The sequence below is a fragment of the Natator depressus genome, chromosome 1 (genome assembly GCF_965152275.1).
Source record: "Natator depressus isolate rNatDep1 chromosome 1, rNatDep2.hap1, whole genome shotgun sequence".
Lineage (NCBI taxonomy): Eukaryota > Metazoa > Chordata > Testudines > Cheloniidae > Natator > Natator depressus.
The window spans coordinates 251743464-251771250 of NC_134234.1; the positions used below are offsets into that span (position 1 = coordinate 251743464).

At 45.7% G+C, this 27787-nt stretch overlaps 2 protein-coding genes across 2 annotated transcripts in view; one reads left to right on the forward strand and one right to left on the reverse strand.

Moving 5' to 3' along the window:
* SYN3 (synapsin III) overlaps nucleotides 1-27787 on the reverse strand; it is a 280530-nt gene that overhangs the window by 94291 nt on the left and 158452 nt on the right. The gene's annotated exons all lie outside the window — the stretch shown is intronic.
* The window catches only part of TIMP3 (TIMP metallopeptidase inhibitor 3), a 47300-nt gene continuing 46180 nt past the window's right edge, over nucleotides 26668-27787 (forward strand). The window contains exon 1 of the mRNA XM_074941307.1: nucleotides 26668-26854. Within this exon, the coding sequence (XP_074797408.1) occupies nucleotides 26731-26854 (124 nt within the window). The 5' untranslated portion in view covers nucleotides 26668-26730. The remainder of the gene's footprint in view (nucleotides 26855-27787) is intronic.

A 27787-nucleotide genomic window follows, 5' to 3' on the forward strand; every position in this document is an offset into this window, starting at 1 on the left:
TAAATTACCAAAATAATTGAAACTGGCATGATTATATAGTGTTATTATAACAAATAAAATATGCAGAATTTTAAAATATTGTGTGTAGAATTTTTAATTTTTTGGCACAGAATTTCTAATTTTGGGGCACAGAATTCCCCCAGGAGTAATATAAAGTGCTGTATAATCCTAAGTACTCTGAAAGATCAGGGCCTTGATTTCTTAAATTGGGCCTCCAAAATTAATGGAAACTTTTAACCTTCATCTCTGTGCCTCAGTTCCCCATCTGTAAAATGGGGCTAATTCCATCCCCTTAGCTCTGAGGGGTATTGTGAATATAAATTAATTAATGTTTGTGAAGCACTCAGATACTATAGTGATGAGCACCATAGAAAAGCCCATGCAGAAATTAACAAGTCTGTCATCAGTGCAGGGTTTGAACAGTATGCAGTAAATAAAGTCTGGGGCCACACACTGACCAATGAAGAGAAAACAAAAATTGAATAGCTGCTCCTTCAGTGAATACCACCCATCCTGTGCACTGAATAAGGCAGGAGTCCTGGGGAAAAAGGACATGATAATGCAATAAAAGCCTGAATCATAATGCAGACACACAGGTGACCTTAATTTTACCATTGCTTAACTTTTGAGTGCTTGACTCTGTTACTTAAATAATAATGTTCTTTAACATAGTTTTTTGTGTGTAACACACATACACATGGGAGATATCTTCCCCTGTAGTGTTCCCAGTCCCTTCCAGCTTAAGACCTTGCCTACACATAAGCCTGTACTGGTTTAGCCTATTGTTTTTACACTTGATATAATTAAACCTCTATGAATTTGTGTGTAAACACTCCTATTTTGGTTTAAGAGTGACTTATTTTGGTTTGGCTTAATCTGTTTTTTTTTACAGGATTAAGGAATGAGCTATCCAGATTCAGTCTCAAATTCTTCTCCCCAATTTGGTAACATTTTGTATACAACAACACCTCAAGGATGGGCTCAATAGCTCCTCTCATGCCAGACTGTAATGGGTATTTTGGGAGAGTTAGAAAGAACATGGGGTGGGGGGGGGGTGCTAGCTGACAGTCCATAGAACATCATTATCAGGCTTTTTCAGAGGTTAATGCAACTGACCATTTTGAGATGGTTGCAGGATGGCAGGCAGCCTTGGAGCACCAGGGAAATGTTTATCTCTATGATTAGAGGGGATAGAGAATGGAATGAAAAAAGTCTTTTCTTGTTTTCCACCCGTTGTTCCAAGTCTGTGCTCCTTGTTTATAGCTCAGCAGGCAAGGAATCAGGTTCTTTCATCCCCAAAACCATTGAGCACAGGATAAAGACACAGGAACGGAGCTAACCCCTTTTGCAAAACAACAAATTTAATCGGACAGGCAGCTTTGCACTGGCTTCCGCCGATCCACTGCCCACTCCATAGCCATAGGACTCTGAAGGGCGAAAAATGGTAACCAAGGCAACCGGGCAAAGTTCCAAGCTGAGTCTGTCCAGGAGATAAACGCTCTGACCCTTTTGGAAAACACAAAGCAAAGTGTGCGACTGTCCCATTGGTGCTCCACATTGGGAAACTATTACAAGAATGCGTAGGCTCTCAGCTCAGTAACAAGCCTCCACACACGCTCACTTCCCCCGCCCCCCTGTTAAGAGTTAATGTTATAAATTCTGAGAGCTTCATTTCTTTCCCTAGACTAAGGAATCTTGATTTTACTAAGCAAATGACAAAAGGGGCCATGCTGACCCAGTCATCACAGATACCTGCAGGCAGCCTCGCAAGACAGTAAGAGACAGCAAATACAGGGCACAACCATACCTCTCAGAGTGGCCATCTGTGGTGTCATCTCCAAGGTTATAAATGTCCCTAGCCTGGCTGTTTCCCTTATTTTTAGGCATAAATTCCATGTTATAATAGCATTAGAGCTCACTGATGCACTTCTTTGGTATCAGGGTGTGATGGAGTGTGCTGGTAATGGTTGGGAGATTAAGACCACCTGAAAGATTGTGGGTCAAATCTTCAGCCAGTATAAACCAGAACAACTCCATTGAATTCAATGTCACTGCTCTGATTTACGCCGGCGGAGGATTTTCCCATTGGTTGCTCTCCTCCCTAAATTTCCAAGCCTTAGAAAGTACTTTCATAGCCCTTCAAGACAATTATTGCAAGGATAGCAACTGTTATCACCTCCAGCTTCCAAATTGTGGCCATGCCCCTGGTTGTGAGTGTGTTCTCAAATTCATTGGCATTCAGCCTTATCTTGGATATCACCAGCCTGCACCCTAGAGGCAGGCTATCATCAAAGAAATCAGTCCTTGGCAAATTGATGAACAGCATGCAAGTCGTCCACTGCACAAAAACAAAATGAATGTATTAACTGATATTGGAGATAAAGTGACTCGGGATTGGTAGGAGGCTGCAGAGCCGTCCAGATCAGAAAAACCACATCGCACACAATGGCACCCTGGTAGGCAGTCTCTGCAGAGGCACCAAGCATTGAATGGGCCCTGGAGACTGAGCTACCCCACATCGTTCACCTGGGTGATACTTCTGGGCAGAACCAAGACATGTTGATAGACAGGATGATTTAGTTGGGGTTGGTCCTACTTTGAGCAGGGGGTTGGACTAGATGACCTCCTGAGATCTCTTCCAACCCTAATCTTCTATGATTCTGATTCTATGACAGAATGGGTAAATCTGTACTGCCACCACCTCTTCTGTGGATAAAGAGGGGACTTCAGTCTCCAGGGCTGTTGGGCCAAGACCTTTCACAAGCCACTGGGTTTCATATAACACATTTTTTAAAAGGAAAATACCCCTCTCTACTCATATGCTGAATGCAGAAAGGTCTTTGCTCAAATACAAGTACAAAGTTTCAAAGCTATTTTCTTACAAACATCTGGGAACAGTTGAATTTATAACATTGAAGCTTTTCCATGTCCTCCACCCCTCCTTTAAAAAAACCCCATCTTAAATCAATAGATAATTGTGTGAAAACTGTAAGCCATTTTTCAGTAGCATTCCTGACTGCCCAGTTCCACATTCCAAACTTTTGTCTTTAAAGCTGTGGTCTCAACTAAACTGTAGTGCTAGGCACCGAGTCAAGCACAACCTGTCCAGTGCTGGCCTGAAGGGAAAAAGAAGTATTCTTGCTAAGTGCTAAATGAGTAGGGTGAGTAACTACACACACACACACACACACACACACACACACACACACACAGTAATACATTATTGGTGACTTGTAGATCACTTTTATGTTATGTATGTGACTTGCACATCCAGCCTGTGACCATGACATTATTACTCATATTCTAGACCAGAATGACGGATTGCCAAAAAAAGTAACTAAAAGAGCATGGAATATTGTTCTTGTCAGCAGCTGGATCCATGTTGTCTTTGTGAATCATACTCAGCAGGTAGGAGTGATGCATCTAGCCATTGAGCATCACTAATTCCCAGCCCATGAGTAGGTGCAGGGAGTGTCACCTAAAGGTTAGATTTCAGAGTAGCAGCCGTGTTAGTCTGTATTCGCAAAAAGAGCATAAAAAATTTGAGCATAAGCTGAAGTGAGTTGTAGCTCACGAAAGCTTATGCTCAAATAAATTGGTTAGTCGCTAAGGTGCCACAAGTACTCCTTTTCTTTTTGCTAAAGGTTAGAGTAGGCAAAGGGGTGATAAGGGGCTCGGGCTACATTTCAGGATCTGTCACTTGCTCACAAAAGTCACTTAAACTTTCTGTCCATTAGTTCATCCATCTGGTATACTAGTGGTTACTTGCATCAGAGGAGTGGTTCAAGGCTTAAGTAATGAATGGTTACTATTATTATTTGTTAAATCCTAGTCATATGCTAAGGGAAACACAGGACACAAATCGTTAACTTCGACAGCTACATTTCTCTTCCTTCTTTCCCACCTTTTCCTCTCTCCCTGTCCTCTCTCTTTTCTCATGTATTATGCAGGTGTGAGGAAGTTGATTTGAGTTTGTGTTCTTTGCAGAATAGGGGAGTCTTTAGGAGAATTTGAGTAAAGAAGGATTGCAGACTTGGTGCACTGAGACTAGGTGGGCATTCCATGCATGGGGACAGCACGGAAAAGGCACAAAGAACTGACTTGCCGCTGCCTTGCAATCGTTGGCCCACATTCTGAGCTGCATCTGAGTTTCCCTTCGTGCAGGTTGGAGGAGTAGAAAAAGTATCTGTGTGGCACCTTTGTGCTCTCTAGATTCTAGGGCTGGCTGGGGACTGGTTTGGTCCCGGAGGTAAGTTAAGCAGCTTGAAGACTTCTGTAACTTATGCCTGACTGCCACAAGCCTAAGGGACTGTTCTAGCAGCCAGGAATGCAGGTGCACTCTAACCATGGCCCCCAGGCCAGCGGTTGACAGGGGCTGGTGGTCTAATGCAGCTATGCCAGCTCTGTGCAAGTCAGCAATTCCTCCTATGCTGAAGCAATTCCTAGGTGGCCAGACCCACTCTCTTTATGGCCCTGTGCACCAGCAGAGCAGACAAAAGGGGCCATAGCGACCCAGAGAATTGGGCCCTCACTGTCCAATCTTGGAGTTGTCAGACATTTATTGGAATATCTACAGTACAGTGGGAGCATTTTAAACCTCAGGCCTTTGCTATGAAAGAAGCCTTCTACTATTGTATGGTTATTCTAGTTGGTATTTTTTTACAGTGGAACCACTGTGCCAGATTTTCCCATACGAGCTGGCCCCTTTGTGTGGCTCAGGCAGTGAGCGCAAAGGGGATGGATTCTGGACACAATTGGCAAGCAGAGACTTCTCCTGGCAGAAAGGAACTCTCCACTGGCTTAGAAGCCAGTGGAGCTGCCCTATCCATGGGGTAGGTAGTATGCTGGAAGCAGGGAGGGGACACAGTGGAGCTCTCCTACACTGACCCTCCACTAGCATACAGTCCCTTAGAAATCCTAAGCCAGTGGCATAAGGCAGACAAGCTCCATGGCTGTTCAAAGTTAAACTGGGCCTGGAACCAGTGCCAACTGGCTTCCAGGATAAGAGAGCTGTAATCAGCTCCTTGAGGCTCCCCTGCCTTGCACAGGATGGAGGTTGGGCACAGAAGAGAATCTAGCCCACTATTTCACCATCTTTTTATCCAGATGGAGTTGGTGCATTCATTTGGCAAGTATGGAGTGATTTCCACTTTGGGCTCTGGGTTCAGAGTGAATAACTTTTTGAGAGAATTTGTTTGTGTGATAAATAAGAGCCCATAGTGAAGAGGCCACAGCAAAGTTAACTCTGTGAGCAGGAAGTCATTGGCAAGTGCTTAGCAGTCACGGTTTGTGTGTGTGTGGTCTTGGGCTAAAAAATGGTTCGGGACATGAGGCAAGCCTGTAGTGTGCACATATGGATATATGACAATCATGGTCCACTATCCTAGGGGGAGACCCAGGGGTCTGAACCCCAAAGAATAAGCAACTGAATCCACTGCATAAAATGTTGCTGTACTATACAAGTGTATTGAGTAAGGTGTTTTATGAAAACTGGTGACACACTGATGATTGACATCTTTGGGAAATGTGTGTATTAAGACTACATAAGGAATTATGGATACTTACTGATATTATGATTTAAAGCCTGTGACCAAACAAAGAGAGAATCAGGTTTTCTCCCAGACAGGAGGGAAGGTAGCTATCTACCTGTCTCCAATGTAAATTAAGCATTATGGAATCAAAATAATGGAGATTCTATACACATACAAATCAGCAGGGGGATGGGAAGTCAACAGGAAGGGAAGAACAGACGGTCATCCTGATTTGGAGGACAGAACAATGAGTTTTGGGGAATATGAGAAGAAGCAAAAAGCCATTTTGGGATCTCTCACCTAAGAGAACAGCGCTTTGTATCTATATGAAAGATGGGTCCTCCTGCTAAAAGAGGCTGGAGAATGCTGACAATTTGATGTGAGTTAGGCAAAGCTACATGTTGCTCGAATTAAGTTTTAGATACTAGAAAGCATTTTATTTTGTTTTGTTTGTAGTCTTTTCATATCTCTTTCACTCTTGCTGGAAATCACTTAAATCTATGTTCTTTGTTAATAACCTTAGTTTTACTACGAACCGTCTCAGAACTGTGTATTAAGGTGGAGTGTATAACCCTTGCCGAGCTAACAAGCTGTTAGCTCGGCAAGGGTTGTACGTACTGGCTCTTTGGAGGCAGTGAACTCGGTGTTGCTTCTGTGAGTGTCCAGCATTGCAAGGGAGATGGTTTTGGGGAGACTCTGGATTGAAAGTGTTGTTGGTGTCACCCTGCATGAGTAACTGGGTTGGTGAAAGCCAGGGTGAGACCTTTATGCAGTGCGCATGCTGCTGGTGTCAGGGCTCTGAGCCAGATGTGCACAGCACAGAGGCACCCAGGATTATAGGGCAGGAGGTGACTGAACCCCTGACTGGTCTGGGTGAACCCCCAAAGCATCTCAGCATAGTTTATCTTTAGTTTATCTTCTTGCAGGCTCTTCTCTCATATCCTTCTTTCTTTGTGCTTCGCAGCTAAATTTATTGCACACTAATTCCACTTATGAGGGAGATGCATTTCAGGGGAGGAGGAAGCTGGAAATGGAGCAGGGGAGATCATGAATCCTTTGCTAGACTTCAGAGCTTTCATGACAGACATTACACTTGCAGGCTGCTCAGTTAAGCCATTTCACCTAACCTTCCTTTCAACTAGGTTCTATCAAAATTCCCCCTGGATCGCTGTGGTGCACTGACTTCAAGGGTATGGTTGTCCCTCCAGGGGCTTTGCTTTTAGGAGTGGACGTCTAGAAATATTCAGAAGAGACATTCTGCAGAGCAAGACAGCACAAAAAATGTGCTGATAAACGGACCCACAACAGGAAGCAGAAGTCTGCCCAGTCCAGCCCAGCAACTAAGGAAAGGGGAAGAACCTGATGCTACTTTGAGTTGAGTCCAAATTGTGACATTTGGATCTGAATTCAGATCTGAATGTGAACGTCCCTAAAATTCCGAGGTGTTTGGGTTTACTGTTCCTAGGACCATTATATATCTAAACTTGAGGTGGCCAGTTTTCAGCAGGGGCTGAACATCCTCCAAGTTTGGGGTGGTTGGGCTCTAGCATTCTCTTTGGATCCTCTCTCTCTAATTGGGGAGGGGCAATCCATGACACTGTTTTCCCCTTCCCAACGGAGAGCAGAAGGAAACAGATGACACATCTTCCGTCTTCCAGAATTCCTCAGTGACATGACCTATTCTGGGAAAGGCTCTGTGTGAAAGATCCTGAACAAACTCTCTTCCCCCACTCCCACTGTCTTGTTTAACATAGTGCCACACACCCTGCTCTGCTGTTACTTAATGTAAAGTGAAATCACTGCTTTTCTCCCCTTAAAGCAGCTCCACCCTCAGTCAGCATGTCTGAGAGACTGCTTATGCACCCTTTAGCAAAACAGATGTTTGGGGGCGGAGGGCTTGGGGGGTGTTGTCCACCACTCGCTCAATTAAAACAATAAATCTTTCATGTTCTATTAAAGGGATTGTTACTTTTGGAACAGGCATCTGTCCTGAGACCACACCTTTCCTAACTGCCTCCCCTGTATATCGTGTAAGGGCAACTGGAATAAGGTAATGTCAGTCTGTGAAGCTTGCTTAGTAAGGGAGAAAGGACAGGGACACAGCACATGACAGCACAGAATTTTATCTGCCTCTCTTCTAGCCATGAAGGGAAGATTCCACTGAAATACAAAGCAAATTACTGTAACAGGAGAGAAGGAGGGAGAGGAGTTAACACATAAACCTGGTAATTTGGGACCAGATTCTCTGCTGTGCTCACTTTTTGCTGACCACAGTATGGAGCATCCAGTTACATGTCCCCAAGTCTGTCTTAGCTCTGACCCCAGCACAGGTTAAAGCAACCTGGGGGCTGTTCTAACTTGTACCAACTGGCAACAGCCCCTAAAGGACTGTCTGCCAGCTGAACATGGCAGAGCACAATGTGATTTAGCCACTCTTCCCACCTCTGACATGCACCCCTCTTCACCACGGGTTGCTGAAGGGTGATGTAGGAGTTGGCTATTCTGGCTGTATGCCCGTTGGAGACACTCCCATTACAGGGGCATCTTTAGCAGGGGAGATGGGGTTGGATTAATTCATCTTCCTCAGACAGGAGAGGTGACAAAAGGGGGCCACAAAAGGAAAAGGCCGTAACCTCCTGGGTAGTGTCATACACTACTCTGAGGAAGACCTCTGTGATGCAATCAGTGCAAAGGTATGTTTGTCCCTCCAGGATCTTTGCTTTAAGGAGTGGAAGTCTGGAAGTATTCAGAAGAGAAACTCGGCAGAACAAAACGGCACCAAAAAAAAATCTGCTGAGATACGTATCCACAATGGGGAGCAGGCGGAACTCATCTTACTGACCTGAGTATGGCAAGCAGTAGAAGGTGACAACTGGTGTGCACCAAGCCCATAAAAGGAGTGACAGATGGTGGCGAAAGGGCCACAACAACATGAGCCCTGACAACTGGGGCAGCAGCTGACAGGTCCTACAATTAGGGTGCTCAGATGTCTTGGTTTTAGGCAAAGAAGTTTATTCCCAGTTTCACTGGAATGGGCCAGGTGGCTGCTTATCTATCTAGTTATCATTTCCCTGGCCCTTGCCCAGCCTCTCAACACCCACTCTCTGCATCTGTTGGGCCCAGCTATGGCTGTGTAGGCCCAAAGGCACTACCCATTTCATCCCCTCCCCTTTCTGTGGTCACTTCCTTATTGCAATGGACCAGCTAACACGCTATCCACTCTGGTGTCTTACCTGGGATGCTTCATCATAATCCAGTACATGTTAGCAAGGGCAATTCAGTAAGAAAGTGGTGGGCAGAGAGTAAGGAAGGACATTATTTATTTATTTATTAAATTATTATTTATTTATATTGCACTAGTGTCTAGGAGCCCCAGTCCCAAACCCCATTGTGCTAGGTGCTGTACAAACACAGAACAAAAAGCCCCCAAAGTGCTTACAATCTAAGACAAGACACAACTGATGGATACAGACAGACAGAGGAGGGAACACAAAGAAGCAATGAGACTATATTAGTCAACATGACAGGTAGTAGTCTCCACACACCAGCTTTGACAGTGTTAGTGTAAGGATTGGGCACTAGAACCCAAGTCTGCAAAGGCCCTGACCCCATATGGACCACCAGGATGCAACCTTGCCTTGTGCCCATTGCAAACCTCAACCTGCAAGGAGTCAGGGAATGAGTGAGCCCAGGCCATATAGGGGGAGCTGGCCTGGGCACCACCCGGGTGTTGTGCTCCAGAACTACTCCCCAGCCCTCGAGAGAAACCCGATTAAGGACACGTGGGTCCTCCCCACACTTCCAAGTATGGATAGAGTTACATACCATGGATGGGGCCAAGATGACTGCCTCCCAGTGGGCCTTGATCAATTCTGGGGCTACTGATAACTTCATAGATGCTAAAGCCGCTCAAGATCTACAAATCCCCTTCTGTTTAAAGTCCACATCAGTTCTTGTAGAAACAATAGATGGGTCCCTCCTGTTCTCGGGGCCAGTGACTCAGGAAACAGTACCCCTAGAGGCCATAATCCATGGTGATTGGGAAGTGCTACAGTTCAATGTGATGCATCCCCCAGATTTCCCCCTAATTATTGGCATCACCTGGCTGGAGCAGCATGACCTTTGCATCTCTTGGGGAGAAAAGAGGATCAGCTTCCCCTCCAAATACTTCTGAAAGGTCTGCCTGTGCGTAGCCAGTCCCATCCTTCTGTTCCCGGCAACCTACAGCCGATCAGAAGCGACAGCAGGGGAACTACAGCTGGCAGTGGCTAACCAGAAGGAATCACTCTCAAGCCTGAGTCCCCATCCCCATAAAAATATTGGGATTACATGGATGTTTTTGAAATGATGAATGCGGACATGCTACCTCCGCACTGAGACTATGACTGCCCTATAGATCTGCAACCCAGGACAAAGGTCCTTTATGGACAGATCTATGCAATGCCCAAGCTTGAACTGGGAGCCCTTTGTGGATACATCCAGGAAAACCTGGCCAAGGGCTTTATCTGGTGCTTCACTTCTCCATCAGGGGCTCTAGTCCTTTTTGTCAAGTAAAAGGACGGAATGCTATGCCTTTGCGAGACTATCAGGCCCTAAACCTGGTTACAGTCTCAAACTGGTATCCTCTGCCCTTGATCTCAGAGATACTGTATCATGTGCGGTCTGCCAGACACTTCACCAAACTGGACCTCCGGGATACTTACAAGCTAGTGCGCTTCAGGGCATGGGATGAATGCAAGACTATGTTTTGAACCTGCTATGGGCACGTCACATATTTAGTGATGCCATTTGGGCTGCCCCATGCTCCTGCTACTTTTCAACACTTTGTGATAGTCGTATTTAGAGTCATCCTCGTTCAGTATGAAGTCATCTATCTTGATGACATGCTTGTGTTTTCAGACAATCTTGAGCAGCGTTGTTACCATGTTCATTCCATCCCAGAAAGACTACAAAAGCCTGGCCTGTTCACAAAGTTGGAAAAATGTAACTTTGACTAGTCCTCTGCAGAATTTCTTGGGTTACATCCTCTCTCCAGAGGGTGTTAAGATGTACCTCCCCAGAAGGTGGAGGTCATCTGTAGCTGGACTGTGCCCAGGTCCCACTGGGAGTTACAGCGCTTCCTGGGCTTTGCAAACTTTTATTGACAATTCATTCCAGGCTTTTCAGGGCAAATAGCCTCCATGACCAACCTCCTCTGCAAGGACGCCAAGTTTGTTTGGACTCCCAAAGCTCACCATGCTTTCAAACAACTCAAGATTGCTTTCACCACTGTCCCCATTCTAACAGACCTGGACCTGGCACAGGCATTCATAGTGGAAGCTGATATCTCCAATGTAGCCATAAGGATAATACTCTCCTACAGCCATGGCCCATAGCAAGTCTTGCACCCCTATGCCCACTATTCCAAAAAACTTACTCCTGCTGAAGAGAATTATGAAATACTGGATAAGGAACTACTCAAAATTAAATTGGCCTTTGAAGAGTGGTGCCATTATCTTGAGGAAACCTGAAAGCCAGTGCAAGTCTTTCTGGACCACAAGAACCTTGAATATCTGCAGAGGATTTGAGCCTTGAACCAAAGACAGCTCAGGTGGGAGTTATTCTTCTCTCGGTTTGATGATATCATCATCACCTATCACCCAGGAACCAGGAGTGGGAAAGCTGATGCCTTATCCTGAAAGGAGGAATACTACCAAGAGGGCGAGAAGCCTAGCCAAGAACCACCCTGTCTCTTAAAACCTCATAAGTTCCTCAGTGCCACAATACATCAAGACCTGCTTGATCTAATCCACTCTGCTTCACGGGGCTATCCATTAGCCCAGGAAGTGATGGAACAGCCTGAGCAAACGAAAGTCAGAACCAAGATGCAATGCTCCACACAGGATGGGATCGCCTACCTCGCCAGGCACATATACATTTCACCAGGGAGTCCCTGGCTAGAAGTGCTCCATCTCTGCCATGACACTCCATTGGCAGGCCACTTTGGCTGCCTTAAATTTTCTGAATGGCTTCCCATTTCTTCTGGTCCCCGTATGTGAGCTGAAGTCTAGGATTATGTTAACTCGTGTGACCTGCGTGCATGCACCAAGATGCCATGTGCTAAGCCCCTCAGCACCCTAGTGCCCCTGAAGACCCTGTCTAGACCCTGGCCTCGATCACCCCAAACTTCATAATGGAATTTCCTGACTGATGGCCACACAGTGGTCTTGACTGTTGTGAACCAAATGGGGTAATGCATTCCCTGTAACAGCCTGCCCTCTGCTGAAACAACGACTTGACTCCTGGTGATTCATGTGGTCTGCCTTCATGGACTTTTGGACTGTATCATCTCAGACCAAGTCCCAACATTTGTCTCATGCTTTTGGCTTGAAGTGCTCCAGCTAATGGACGTTTGTGCTTTTACCCCATTTGCGTACCATCCCCAGACAGATGGGCAGACAGAGAGGGTGAACCAAGTACTACAGCTGAGGTGCTTTGTCAGCTATCTTCAAGACAACTGGTTCTCCCTCCTTCTGTATGCTGAGTTTGCACACAACAATTCTGACCATGCTTCCATGGGGCAGAGTCCCTTCTTTGCCAATTATGGTTTCCATCCTCGTTTCCAGCACCCCCGGCCTAGTCAGCAGTCTGGGAATTCACCATATCCAGCAAGAGCTTAAGAACCACCTCAAAGATGTGAAAAGGGACTATAAGCAGTACACAGACCACTGATACAGGAAGGCCCAGCTCTCATGGTAGGTCAAAAGGTCTGGCTTACCCCAAAGCACCTCTGTACGAACAGACCATTCCACATGCTAAACGACCAGTTCCTTGGACCCTTTTGCATCTGTCAGCAAATCAACCCCGTCACCTTCAAATTACAGTTCCCTCAATCTCTTAAGGTACATCCTGTTTTCCATGTATCCCTCCTGAAGCCTTACATATAAGACCCCTTTCCCGATTGGTCCCAACCACTGCCCCCACCAATCCAGGTCCCAGGAATATATAGTTCATACCATCCTCGACTCTAAACAGCAAAAGGGGGAGACTACTAAATAATCAACTGGAAGGGCTATGATCCTGAAGAATGCTCCTGGGAACCTGCTGCCCATGTCCATGTCCCTGATCTGGTAGAAAGTTTTCATCAAGACCACCCAGATAAACCTGGCCTGGCCACTGTGGTGTCCCTGAAGAAGGGAGTGATGTAAGGATCTGGGGACTGAAACCAGGGTTTGCAGAGCCTGGGACAGCTGATATTCCCACAGTATCACCAGGAGGCCATGCAGAGTCCAGCCAGGGAACACTGTGGAGAGTAGGCACCACAGGAAGTACTGCCCAAGAGAGCCAAAGTGACAGTACCCTGCAGCCCTCTGATTGGCCAATGTCCTGTTTAACCTCAGGGGTTGCCCCAGGAAGTTATCTGGGTAACCACACAAATGTTGGCATTTTGCAACACCAAACTTTTCATGATCTCCTGGTGTCAGCTGTTCGCAGCGGGCAGGAGGCGCTGGGGGGAGGGGGAGGTGCTGATCAGCAGGGCCCACCGGTGGACAGGAGGCGCTGGGGGGTGGGGGAGGTGCTGATGGGGGGGCTGCTGGTGGGTGGTCAGCACAAACTATTTTTTCCCCGTGGGTGCTCCAGCCCTGGAGCACCTACAGAGTCGGCACCTATGCCTGATACTGCCTCTGATCTCTGGTCTCTGATTCCAACCTTATTCTGACCCTGACTCTTGCTTATGGGGCCTGGCTCTTGTGATTCCTTCAAATCCTGGTTGGTGACTACTGTTCCTGGTGGGCAGATATCAGCCCAACTGTCACTGCTAAGCCAGACCACCTATGCTCTTGTCCCTTGCAGCAAGGAGGCTCACTTTTGGGGCAGAGAAACAACATTCTTGGATAATCTCAGTGGAACAGGGTTTGGGACTGTGCCAGAGTCCTCCCAAAATTCCAGGTTTCTTAGTCAGCTCCATCTCTCAGGAATTTACAGCTGTCTCAGGCAGGGTTGGAAGTCCCCATAACCAGAAGGATTTTGTTGATATTCAGATTTCTGAACTGTATGAATTCCTCTGTGAAGGGTCACATATGTATCCAACCAACCAAGTCCACTGTACCAAGCCCTTTGCTCTACGGAGGATAGAATTCTAAGGATTCACACGATCACATCCATGTGTGGGTGTCATTGCGAAAGCACATGGAGCAGGGATCAATCATTCATTGGGTGGGACAGGATTTAACACCCCAACCCCTGCCCAGCCTGCCCCCAAACCAGGAAGATCCTCAGGGATCCATGCAGATCTTAAGAGAGCTGTGGGAGGCCAGAGCCATCCACACAGAGGCCCTGTACTTCTTCACTTGCTTTTATGTCCAATGGACCCCAACATCAGTCCATGGCCACACTGGTAGCACATCAGTGCATGAATACAAGGTAGGTGGCGTTCAGATGCCAATGAACTTTGTGCTAGAACCTGAACCCAATCTGCTGTGAAGAGATCCACTCAAGGCATCAGAGCTTTATTTTCAACTATGCTCATTTTGAGCTCTTCCCAACTTGTACTGGAAGTTCTTTGGATCAGGGACCATAGACTCATAGAATATCAGGGTTGGAAGGGACCTCAGGAGGTCATCTAGTCCAACCCCCTGCTAAAGCAGGACCAATCCTCAATTTTTGCCCCAGATCCCTAAATGGCCCCCTCAAGGATTGAACTCACAACCTTGGGTTTAGCAGGCCAAAGCTCAAACCACTGAACTATCCCTCCCACCATGTCTCTGTTATGTGTTGTACAGTGCCCAGGACAATGCAGTGCAAATAAATAACAACAGTATCTCTTTTGCCTCCAGCTTCCTGATCCCACTTCATTTCTGATGTCTGGTCTCGTGATTATGAAAGTACAGAGAATGTTATCGCATCACCTACCAATCCCCAGAGAGTATATCCCAAGCTTATTTGGTTCAGCATGCATGAGAGGTAAGAGGGAAAGAGAGGGACACTAAGAACAGACCAGTCACAAACAACTAAAATTAGCCCTGAGAATAGGAACGCTGAAGTCTCTGAGGAACACCATCTAAAGAAAGAGAAACAAAAGATTTTTTGGTAAACTCCCACTTGTTCTGCTCCCACTGAGGTCTCTGCGGACCTCGCCCCCACCTAGTATATCTTAAGATACACATGGCTAGTCAAAAAGAATTTCCCCTTACGTGTCATTTTCCTCTTTTGGAACTGCAGAACAATGTGGCCTGGAATTCCTGATACTGTGGCAGATTTCTAATTGGAAACAGGAAAGACAGGACATAATTCAGAGCTCAGCCTCTATGATAACCTGCACATTACATCCAAGCATGGCTTGGATGCATCTGACATATGGTAACAATCTGCAGCCCCCCTAAAAGCGATTTACGAGGCCTTAAAGGGTTCCTATATCATATCAGAGGCAATCTTTTGAAAGCAGATCTGGGTGCAGCCTCAGTTATCACAGATCAAATTTTCTTGAATAATTCTTATAGATTCTCAGAGACCAGTAAATTTGGGATTGTAAACCTCTGTGTGGCCAGAGTACATGGCCTTAGAATCAAAAGACGTGGAGTGAAGGCAAATAGCCAATCTCCTATAAAATCTAATTAAGGGAATCCACTGAGAACTATTCCTAACGTACAGCTATTGGCAAGGTTTTAAAGGCTGACCTGTTGTTTCCTGGAAGCATCTGATGGAATAAATACTTTTATAGCACCTGCCCTCCGACCACCGCCTCTTTCCAGGCTAAGACTGAATGCAGGGGGTCCCTGTTGGAGACATTAGTTTCAGAGCCAAATCCTGTTTGCCTAGAGTAGTCCCATTGATTTACGTGGCAACAACTCATGTGAGTAAGGCAAATAATTTTAGTTGAGAAGCTGCTTTGGTTCTACAGTGGTCTGTAGATGGAAGGGATGGCATTCATGTGGCAATAAGGTCTTCCTTGCATGGCTCCACAAGCCAACCATTTGTCTTTACAACACTATATAACTAAGGTTACATTAGCCCCCATTGGGCAAAGCTGTCATGGTACATGAAATATTATGATGATTGTTTATGCTGAATTTGATCATGAGTTGGAGACCGAGGTCAAGTGAAACAACCTCCCTTCCTACCCCACCCTTCCTTACATCAAGTGGAGCAGTGGTGTGTGTGCATTAATTGTGTGAGCCTGCCACCTGCAGCAGAGTGAATTCCTGAAACACAGGATGGTTCTGCATTGAAACTACAGGAGGAAGAAGAACTTCCCTAGCAATGGACTGTTCCACTTGAACTAGTCAGGGAGGGGAAATAGTGTGTAGCTATGCACTGTTCAATTGTAACTACACTGTAGGGTGGGGGGCAAAACAGGGCCATTTCATTCCAGCAGTGCTTGGGGTGGGCCTGCAGTAGGTGCATTCTGTAGGGTGTTCCATTGCACTTGACAGGGAGGAGAAGGAGCAGGATTTGGATGTTTTTAAAAACAAATTTTCAGTTGAAATTAAGAAAAACAAAGGATGATTTTTATAAGGGTTTATATGCTTCCCTTGAGGGGCTTCTAGTTGCATTAGAAGGCTCCTTATTTGCAGCGTTGTCCTAGAACCACTTGGCTTTGTTTTGTACAGATGATTTTTGTACTGTCAGAAGATGGGGAAAGGCTGCTGGATAACCAGTTCTCTACTGGAAGTTACAGATGTTGCTTGGACCCTTCTTTTTTGGTAACTTGGAGTTGTATAAAGTCTCCCCACCTTTCTCTGAGTCAGCATATGGGTAAAGCTATTGATTCCTCCCCAACATGACAGAAGCTTTCAGAGCCTTGCTCCTAATTTTTGCCATAAAATCACAGATTAAAGCAAGGTGGATCATAGCTCTCTCTCTCGACCCATCCATTAAAAGTCTAGGGAGAACCACCCCTTTTCCCGGGCTGGTGCAGCGAGAGTTCCCCCTCCTGTTTCAATCTGTGTTAACCACTACACAAAATCACAGCCAGGAAGATGGGAAGAGTGGAATGTGGATGTTATCGCATATAACAGCTACAAGTCAGTGACAAAAATTACCCCGGTTTGGGAAGGGGTGGGCCTGAGAGCCAGATTTGTGTTTTTAGTACTGTGCCGGAGTTCTGAGGCTGGGGCTGCAATCATTCAACAGGAATTGTTAGAACCTAAAATGTTCTACACCTTTCTGTCCTCAGAACTCTTTGTCGTTCTGACGTGCTGCTCAAACGGACCAGCTCCAAGACTCCCACTGCAGAACAACTCTTTCTTTTCACAGAGTTGGCTCTTTTTGACCAGATCTGTAGCTCTTCCTCCTCAGCTCACCTCTCCTCTTTCCTGCGTCCTCACCCTATGCTAATGTCTTCATCTTCCCCTCTCTCCCTCCTGGCCAGCAAACTGTTTCTCCTCTGTGCATGGCCAACATGCAGCTGCAGGTCTTCCCATAGCCTGGCTGGAACAGCTGCAGCTGCTAAATATGTGCTTGCTGGTCATCTGTGCCTTAGGCTCTCTCCTCGTAACTGGCTTCCTTCACTGCTTCGGCTCTGTCGCTGCCCTCTTGCATGTCTCTCCAAAATGCATGCATCTGATGAAGTGAGCTGTAGTTCACGAAAGCTTATGCTCAAATAAATTTCTAAGTGTCTAAGGTGCCACAAGTACTCCTTTTCTTTTTGCGAATACAGACTAACACGACTGCTACTCTGAAACCTCTCCAAAACAGTGCTCCACAAACTGCTGTGCCCTGAGCTTGAGCTCTTAGAACTGTTGGCTGCTGTGACCCTGGGGATCAAGGGACATGCCAATAACTACTATTAATAATAATTATAATGATTATTTATATTGGGGTAGCACCTAAAGACTAGTCAGGATGTGGGCCCCACTGTGCTCAGTGTTGTGCAATCACACAGAAAGACACTATCCTGGCACGGAAGAATTTATCCTTAAATTAAAATCAAAATCTAATTTCAAGGAACCGCTTTGGAAGAGGTTTGGTAGCAGAGATGTTAAGAGTAAAACAAGGGAGTTGAACTTTGTTAATAGAGGAGGCTGTGTTTTTAGAGTCCTGATTGTAACATATTGACTCACAGGCCTATTCCTGGAGCATCTGTTAGAGATACTTTCATTCAATGCAACGGTAAACAGCTTTGCCACATTTCTTTTCCATGGTTCCACCTGGAGAAACCTTGTATTTATTACAATACTCTAGTTACAGATTAACTCTCTTGTCATAGTATTTATTATCACCTGCCATGAAATGGAAACCACAAACATTTTGATAAATTAACTGTAATTTCACTGTGACTTCTTTCAACGCCTTTGCATCCTCTGCTGAAACTTCCTTCAACAACACATAAGGGAATCACAACTAATAGATATCTCTGTACCTCTGATTAAAGTAAATGGGGTGTGAGACTATTTTTTGCTCTTTCTTCAGCTGTAAAAGAACACCATTTTCACACATCTGTGATAAATCTAGCACCAACCTTTTCACTTCTGACATTAAGACAGTAGGTATGGAACTTAACATGCAGATCTGGGAAAGGTTTTCAGTTTTCTTTTGATGAATTTATTATTCTTAATACATGAAGAGCAAGGAAATAAATGAGTGACACAACCCTTATTCTAGGCTGTATATCTACCATTCCCTCATCTTTTGTCTCATACAGCATTCAAAGATTTATGGAGCAAAATTCCAGAACAGTGAGGAAATGGAAGTTCTGTCTTTTGCTCCAGATAAGGCTTTTTGTCTTGAAATCTTCAAATGAGCAATACTGAAAATCCCCCAAACTCTGCTGGGCAGCATAGGCCTGGCTTGACGAAAGAAACTTGCCTTATTTTTTAGTGGGTATGATTGGGAAGGTGAGTGGAAGGTTATGTTGTCATAACAAGCTGTATGTTGGAACCAGAATGGCCAGCTAAGATCAGCGGTACAAAGCACACTACAAAGTAACCAAGCCAGTTCCAAAATGTATGATACAACGTATAGTAAATGCAATGTAATATGTAAATGTATATAAAGGAAGAGGTTTTCTATGTAACTTTGGATGTGTAATACGCCCTATGTACACTCCCTACGCTTGAATCTGATCAACTCAACGGGACATTAGAGGGATAAGACTCTGAGTTACTACAGAGAATTCTTTCCCAGGTATCTGTCTGGAGGGTCTTGCCCAAATGCTCAGGGTCTAACTGATCACCATATTTGGGGTCGGGAAGGAATTTTCCCCGGGGTCAGATTGGCAGAGACCTTGGAGTTTTTTCACCTTCCTCTGCAGCATGGAGCACAGGTCACTTGCAGGTTTAAACTAGTGTAAATGGTGCATTTGATTACTTAGTAACTCAGCCAGAGGTTAGGGGTTTATTTCAGTTGTGGGTGAGGTTCTGTAGCCTGCAAGGTGCAGGAGGTCAGACTAGACGATCACTATGATCCCTTCTGATCTTAAAGTCTACTACGAGTCTATGAATTCAATGTTCCTTTGCTATATGTAATATAAAGATACCAAAGTGATGACACCTGGAATCAAAGTGAGTTCTTGGGAAGCTGAGTGGAAAGAAGTCTCAGAGGGAATCCCAACAGGTGGGACTCTGGATCTTTGCAGGGGGAGAGTGCTCTTCTGTTGTTGAGGCTTATGGCTGGCTTTTGAATGAAAACCCAGTTTGGATTTTAAAAACAACATCAACAACCACAACTGCGGTTTGCACACACCAGAACTGTCTTTAGATTTTTAAACCCCATGTTTCTTTGACATCTGTTTGGCGGCCTGTGCAAAGTCAGTCAGTCAGCTCATTAGCGGACAAGTGGCCACATCATAAAGTAACACGATCACAACCGTACCCTTGTTAGCAGTTTCCACAAACCAGGTGGGCCACACAGGCTGAGACACTTTCTCACTCCTACAGGAGGTTTCTGCAGGGCACGGAAGAGGTTCATTGGGGAGACAGTGTGGGGAAGCTCATTCTGCTGGTGCCCATACTGTACCTGTTCAATGGCTAAAGAGAGGATGTTTGTCTCTAGTGTCTTCAGTCTGACAGCTTTCACCAGCTCCCATGTCACTTAAAATGAAACAAGTAGCACCTTCAGCTGTCTACATCTCTTGATGTTCCTTCATTTTTTGCCTTTGATAATTGTAATAATTTGAACAGTTAGAAATTGCTTTTCATCCCCAAGGATCCCAAAGGTCTTTACAGTGGGCCAACTCCCAGGGGCTGACAGGCCCATTACTCTAGCAGAGGTGTGTGCTGGCCTACCTGAACTTCAGGATGGTCAGACCAGTGCAGGAGGGGAAACAAAGTGACTGTCCCTGCACTGGTTCTTCTTCCTGACCCTCTCTCCCCGCCAACCCTCATACAAAGATTGTGGAGGCCACAGGGCCCTGCAGAGTGACCTATGGGGAAGAGAGTGAGAGGACTGGTGATGGTGGGCCAAGCTCAATCAGAGCCCTAAAAATACTGAGCCCCCCCAGAGTGTGACTAGCATGTGGTGAGCCAGACGCCTGGCCAGGCTACAGAACTGTGGCCAGGCTCTCTGCTCGCTGAACTCCAAATACTGTATTGGGACCTAAGTAAATATATCCAGCTACCAATGCAGACACCACTGAAGTGCAGCACCTCTGGGATGGGAAGGTGCAATGGCTGAACAGGGCACAAGTAAAGGAGGGTAATGTATTTCAGCAGGGAGCCAGGGAGTGTGACTGTAATTACCCAAACTTGAATTTGGGCAGGACACCCAGGCTAATACTCCTGCTTTTGTGAAAGCAAGCAATGAGCTCTTTAATGAGCACACCATATCAGGACCTTCAGTTTACAACTCACCCATAAGATAGCTAGCCACAAAACCTCTCACCTACGAGCTGCCCCATACAGCTGATCCCCAGAGAGCAGCTGCTATTGCTGCTCACCAGATATCATACACACTCCTTTCTCCCCACCCTCACAGACAGGCAGCATCTCCTTCAGGATATGCTGATAGATACTTCCAGCCTCAATTGCAGTCATGAGCCCAAACTCAACTGGTGTGTGGCCACAATACCACCGAGCTGCCTTAAAGCTCCCTGAAAAATGTGAAGCATTCCAGTCATTTTAATTACTGTGCATTGCATAAGCCCGAAACCAGTTCATACAAAGAAACAACAGAAAAGTGTTTTTCAGTTGCTCTCACTCTCTTCCTTGCTCAGTGCCAGGCTCCAAAGCTCTGGGAACTCCAGCTCTTTTTAGCATTTGAAGCACTTCATCAATTTGAAATCTCTTTGTTCAGTCATTTAAAGCGATTGATGCAGTTTAGAGTTCAGTTTTTGAAATACTTCCATTTGAAAATGGCTCCACTAGCATGAAAGCAAAGCAAAGAGATGTGGAAATCCTTATTTTAAACAAAAATGAAGTAAAATCATTGCTTGCAAAAGTAAGGTTCCAATAATGTTGGCTAGAAACACACACACACACACACACACACACACACACACACACACACACACACACACACACACACACACACACACACACACACACACACACACAGCTTTGTCAGAGCACCTAATCACAACCTCCATCCCCAACTTAGAGGGCTCAACGATCCTTCAAGAGGCTGAGCCCTTTGGCTCTGATCCAGCCATGCACTTGAGCACTTGCTTCACTGTATGCATGTAAGCAGTCCCTTTGTCTTCAATGGGACTTAAGTATGTGCTTAAGTGCTTTGCGTATCAGGTTCAGAATGATTAGCACCATGCAGGATCTAGACCCCCGTTTCAGCTTTATAAGGCTGGTAATAAAACATTTTATTCTTTAATGTCCACCTGTGACTGAGGAAAATAACAGTCAGTCTGATTTGAGGATACCCTAACTATTGAGAGGTTGATTTCTTATCCTAAAATCCCTTTTGTGTAATGTTGCTGGTGCCACATGGCAGCTGTGTTCCACACCAGAATGGGGGCTCTCCATACACACATCCCGTTAAGCACATCAGGATCCCTTGGAATTAAATGTGCTATAGAAATGCTTGTGGTGATTATTATGATCTAGTTTATCTGTAATCGGAAGCTCGGGAATGGGGTGTAGTCTCATCTGCATCTGACTTGCAGCCAGGAAGGTGGCATGATTCCTTTATAACCTCAGAGAATTAGATCAAATAAAATTTGTACAGAGAGAGAGACAAAGAGAGAGAGGGAACCAAAGATGTAGCTTTTAAAGAAACTACAAAGCAACTATTTTGTGATTAAGCGTAACCTATGAAGTTCACTGGCATAAGAAAGCAATTAATAGAGGCACTTTTCTTAACCTTTCTTCATACAAATAAATCATAGCTAACGTGCACAAACAACACTGAAAAACAGTGTCTCCCCAAAGAGCAGCTTATAAAAATACAGCGGACTAGATCCTTGATAAAGAAACATATAATAACAGAATCCCTTTTGTGAAGCCAGGACTGTTCATGTGGGATTTCGTATTTCATTGCACAGTGTGAGACAGCAGGTCAAGAGACACCCTGCAATCTAACAGACTCAAAAGTGGCACCAGCCAGGACAGAAAGGTATTTATTCTCTGCCCTTGTCTGTATGAAGGCAGCCTGGTGTAAAGATGACCGTTTTCAATGACCGAGGGCCAGATGCTAAATTGGTGTAAATCAGCGCAGCTCCATTGACTTCAAGGAGACTTATTAAAGCAAGGGAGGAAAACTTATTTTGCCGCATGACTCCATGTTCATGGACTGAGTCAACTTTCCGTGGAGAAGTTAGAATTTGTAAAAAAGATGTATAGTGCTTTAAGTTTACATATTGTTCATCGAAGTGGCTGGGCTGACTAACTTGCAGACAGGAGTCTATTGACTGCAGTGGGGCTCTGCGCCTTTATGCCAGTTGTGGGTCTGACCCTGGGTGCTCCTTGGTGAACTGGAGCAGTTCTGGCACTGCTTTGCACTTAATTTTGGTACTTTTAACCAGCAGTTCCCCTAGTTTCATGAAACATCTTTTTGTACTAATTACATTCAGAAGTTTTTGTCAGTTCAGAAGCAGTTGTCTTGCAGTACCTAGGCCCCATAAAATTTCACTTTCATAGGTAACCAGAAAGGAGGAGAATACCCTTTCCATTACTTTACAGTAGTAGCTTACATTTACATAGCACCCTTTGTCCTGAAGGAGAATCCCAGAGTGATTTACACCCTGTGTACCGGGGCTACTTCAACCATGGCAGCCACCTCTGGGATGGAACACTTCAGACATTCCCTGCCAGCATCAGTATGCAACAGGATTTGAAGAGGGGAACGAGAAGAATAAGGTATCCCATTTAAATTGTAGTGGGAACTCGTGGAAGCAGAAAGTAGTTATTGTTGCTGGAATTTAACCAGGACATAAAGGTTAACCATCCTGCTCTTGCAAAAAGCACCATGGATTACCACTTTGGTTATCACGAGTGGTCAGAACCCGGGCTTCACTCCACGTTGAAACAAAACCCAACCTATATCTTGCAGCGCAGTGCCCCCTAGCACTATGTTGAGACATTAACTCAGGACTGACTCAGAGGAAAGGACACCACGTACTGAGTCACCAACACCTACAGATGTTCCTTGGAATTTTCACACCCAGTATTGACATAGCCCAGTCATGCTTAACTTGTGGGATCCTAGCACAAAGTGAATCAAGGTACTTTTGAAAATGGCCACAAAAGGCTTAATGTTTTCTTCAAGAAGAAGAGCTGAATACTGGTTTTTCCTTCTTTAGTTTTCCCTCCAAAAGACATTGTGGCCCAGAGGCAAGGGCATTAGATGGGGAACCAGATCTAAGTTCTAATCCCAGCTCTGCACTGACCTGCTGCATAACCTTCAGCAAATCACTTCCCCTCTCTGTGCCACAGTTTCCCCATAATAATAACAATAGCGAGCTCTTATACAGCTCTTCTCAGCATTCAGTACAGGGAGAAATATAGAAAAACCAATATAGCACAATAGAAAAGCCACCTCTTTGACAAAGAATGCACTGGTGGCAAACGGCCTCCAAATATCATTAGTCCAACAACTGCTTATACATGAGTCCAGGAGGTTCAGACTAAAGGAGGGTAGCACAGTGAGGCAGTGGCCTTATTTTGTACATGACTACCAGAACACTTACTCATAGTCAGGAGAGGATGACCAGCCAGGGCAACTGAAAGCAATCTGTGTCCCTTTCATCTTGAAACGGAATTGCAGGTTACTTCTCCAGGTTACGTCGGAAAAAATGAACTAGCAGCTGTATTGGTAACTTTAACAATCCTGGTCAGGACCCACCTAAAACATAAGCAACTTCTTGGAGCCCCAAGCATTTAGGAGCCTCTTGTAACTTCAGGAACTCATGGCCTGATCCCCATTTCAGAACCAGAGGGGGAAGGAACTCAAAGGTTTGTTCCTCTGCCCCTTTCAGTTTCTTCCAAGTATGTCTTTTGTTTAAGTAAAATACCAACTCTTAGCATGTAACATCTTCACAGCATTTTACAAACTTCAACTCATTAACTCTCATAACACCTTTGTGAGGTAGGTTTCCATTACTATTTCCATTTTAGAGATGAGAAAACTGACTCAGAGAGTGACCTGGTCAAAGCAACAGAGGGAGTCAGTGGGATAAAAATTTGGGTGTTTGTGGGCCAAACTCTCTCATTTTCAGAATATCCTTCCTCTCTCAAATATTGTGTTGTGGTGCTGTTTGCTGATTGGTCAGTTGTATCATGATGCTGGTGATATCAATTTCAGACCCATACTTTTAAATAATGAAAAAAGTGCAGGGCAAGATTCTGATCTTATTAATATGGGTTTACACCAGTGTATCTCTGCTGATTTCAATGGAGCTACTCCTGATTTACACCAGTAAAACTGAGATCAGAGTCTAGTCCCAGGGATTTAGCTTTTGTCATATGCACTCAACTACAGATTCTAAATACCCAACTCATATTTTTGCCTGGGGTTTCTCAAATTACAAAGATGGGTCACAAAACTATGTACAGTTAGACATGAAAGTGATCTGCTTCAGAGAACTGTCTCTCACACTCATGTACTTATATTTATATATTTACATTGTGTGAGCACCACACAGTTTTTAATATATTTAACCACACAACTCCCCTATGAGGTAGAGAAGTGCTATCATCCTCATTTTACAGGTGAGGACCTGAGGCACAGGGAAACAAAGAGTATTGTTTACATTGAAAAATAAAACAACAAAACCCCAAACCTCCAACCCCTCCCCGCAGCTCTGAATCTCAGAGCTGGGGTCTACAGATTCAGGCTTGTGGGGCTCACACTACAGTGCTAAACATAGCCATGTATATGTTCCTGCACAGGCTGGAGCTCGGGCTCTGAAACCCAGAGAAGGGGGTGAGTCTCAGAGTCAGAGTTCCAGCCCCAGTGGGAATGTCTACACAGCTATTTTTAGCATCGTAGCATAACCCCGAGTTTGTAGACCCAGACTCTGAGACACGCTGCTGTGGCTTTTTTCTTTTTGTAGTGTAGACATACCCTAAGTGGTCACACCGGGTGACACAGCTTGAACCCAGGTCTCCCAAGTCCCAATCTAGCACCACCTTAACCTCTAGACAATCCTTCCTCTCTAACATAATCATCCATACTGTAGTGGTCTAATAGTAATACCCAAAACAAAGTGTATCCTTCCAAGGGACTGGAGTTCTTAATTTGTTTTCTATAGGCTGTACACTTAAAGACAAGGTACAGATAGGCAATCTTCCACGCAGATGTAACTGAACCGTAAATTTGAAGATTTAGCCTACTGTTTAGAAACTTAGGACAGCTGGTCTCTGGCCTTTAATACTGGCATAATGTATAACTAGAAATGCTTAAGTCTTATAAACCCCATGGAAAGTACTCTGATATTAAGTGCAGTGGTTTGATACTTTCATTAATCACTCCTCAGCCCCTGTGCAGGATAATAAGGCTGTCTGTACTGTGCATCTGGCACTCTCCCATCCTCAGAGTCCAGCTCTACTGTAACAGTTACATGTCTGCATCTGAGAGAAATGTACAGTTCCCAACAGGGATAAGGGAAAACAACGCAAACAGGACTTCGCTACACATTGCACTAAAGCGGCACTGCTAAAATATATAGCAAGATTAAGAGTTGGGAGTGCCTGGGTAGATATGACAGGCTTTTCTTCCAGCTTGGTTTTAACGGTTTGCTTTATCACCCCTTGCTGCTTGTGGGGAAGGGTTTGGATAGGATTAAAAAACACAAGCATAAAATCCTGGTTTACAGCCCAAATAGGACTTGCCCTCCTTTTTTCCTTCCAACCCCATACCATTGCACACCGAGGAAGGAAAAGAAGCACTAGTATGTTCGTTTCATGCTGTGATATATTTTCTTTTAAAAAAAGCATTCATATTCATATTCTAGGACCTCCAGTTTAAAATTAGCTCCCACTCAGATGAGCTATTTTCCAGGAAAGTAATTAAAGATGGAAAAAAAAAATCTGTCTGCACTTTGAATTGATCTCCCCATATTGGATTCTGCCACCGAAATATGTGTTCGAGTGTGACGCACATTGTCAAAACTTGTGTAAATGATCACAGCTGCATCACTGAAGTAAGGTCAAAGCTATGGCAGTTTGCACCAGCTGAGGATCTGCTCCGCTCTGTGTTCCCACCTGCACCCCCGGTGATCCAAGAATAATGCAACCTGTTTGCAACAGCATCTGCCTCCAGCACCAGGCGGTGGGAAAGGAGAGCGGCTGCCTTGAACAAGGAACTTTTGGTGGGGCTTTGAAACAGGTAGCAACCCTTTCCTCCATCTGTCCCTCTCCCTGCTCCAGAGCTGCACATGCCCCCCACACGCCCACAGCCACATTATTCCCTATAAGGCACTGAATCCCTCGCTCCAACCCCGCCCCCCCGCAGCTTGTCCCTAGCCTCTCCCCTTTTGCCTGGGAGATGAGGTAATGCGGGGCTCCGATTGGTCGGGACGGGGGCGCACCCCACGAGCCCGAGAGGGCGCTATCCAGGCTATAACTGCAGCCGCCAGCCCAGAAGAGCAGCAAAGGCGCGGAGAGCTTCGAACTTCGCGTGCAGGGCGAGCCCCGGCGAAGCTGCCGCACAACTGCATTTCCCAGCAGCAGCAGCTGTCTGGAGAGGGGGCGGGGGGGCAGCGCAAGGAGAAGAGGCTCAAAGCCCGTTTAAAAAGAAGCCTAAAAAAGAACACCCCCCCCCCCCCGCAACAAGCCGGCCGTCCCCTCCTCTCCTCAGCGGAGAGCAACTCTGGGCCAGCAGCCGCCCCAGCATCATGTCTGTGTGGCTCAGCCTCCTCCTCGTGCTCCTCTGCAGCTGGAGCCTGAGCGACTTGGTGGCGGAGGCTTGTACCTGCCTCCCCATCCACCCGCAGGATGCCTTCTGCAACTCTGACATCGGTGAGTGTCCCCTTCCTGAGGCCCGCGCCCGGCTCCTCCCGGCGGGCTGGCGCCTCTGCCCCGCTGCCAGCCTTCTCCGCGGTCCCAGCCGCGGGGAGGAATGAGTGCCCCGCTGCAGGGGAGATGCGCCGTGTGGTACCAGAGATGCACCCGTCGCGTTGACGGGGGGAGGTAGCGGTACGGGGTTCGGCGAGCGTGCGGGGTTTGCAAGCAGAGTTTCCCGCGTGCAGCGGTGTGCGGGTGCTTTGCAAGAGAAGAGAGAGAGAGAGAGAGAGAGAGAGAAGTTGAAATGCCCCCCCCCCCCCCCCCCGCCTGCAGTGCGCGCAGAGAGACGGTGGCACTTCTCTTCCACACTGATATGATGTTCCCTGACCTCTAGAAAGTTCTCTGTGTGGGGCTGGGACGGAGGAGCTCAAAGTTTTGCTCAAACTTTGACAGGTAACCGGCATATGAAATACTGGATGGAAAACCACCAGTTTAGGCTTAATCAGACCCATTTGTAAGAAGCTGGAGGGCTAGAGAAGTACTTCCAAATTACAGCCCCCCCCCAGTCTTTCTCCCCCACTTCCAAAAAACCATTAAGGCTTTATCGTTACAGTTTTAAGCAATCAAGTTAAAATGGGGGCAGGATAAAAATTGTGGAAGATGCCCTGATCCTATGTAGCTTTCTGGAGTTGCCTTATGCATCTCTCTCTCTCTCTCTCTCCCTTTTTTTTTTAAAAGTGGTGATTTTTTTCCCCCTTAAGGAACAATGAAGAATGGGAATTGTTTTAAAAATTAAACTCTGTACAACAGCTTTTCCAAGACTGCCACCTCTCCAAGAAAAACAAGCCTTGCAGACTTTCTAGAAATCAGTAATTGTAAAAGTGACAGGCTTCCTGCACACAGACACAGACAAAATTGAAGGTGTGGGCAGCCAAAATTTCCATCATG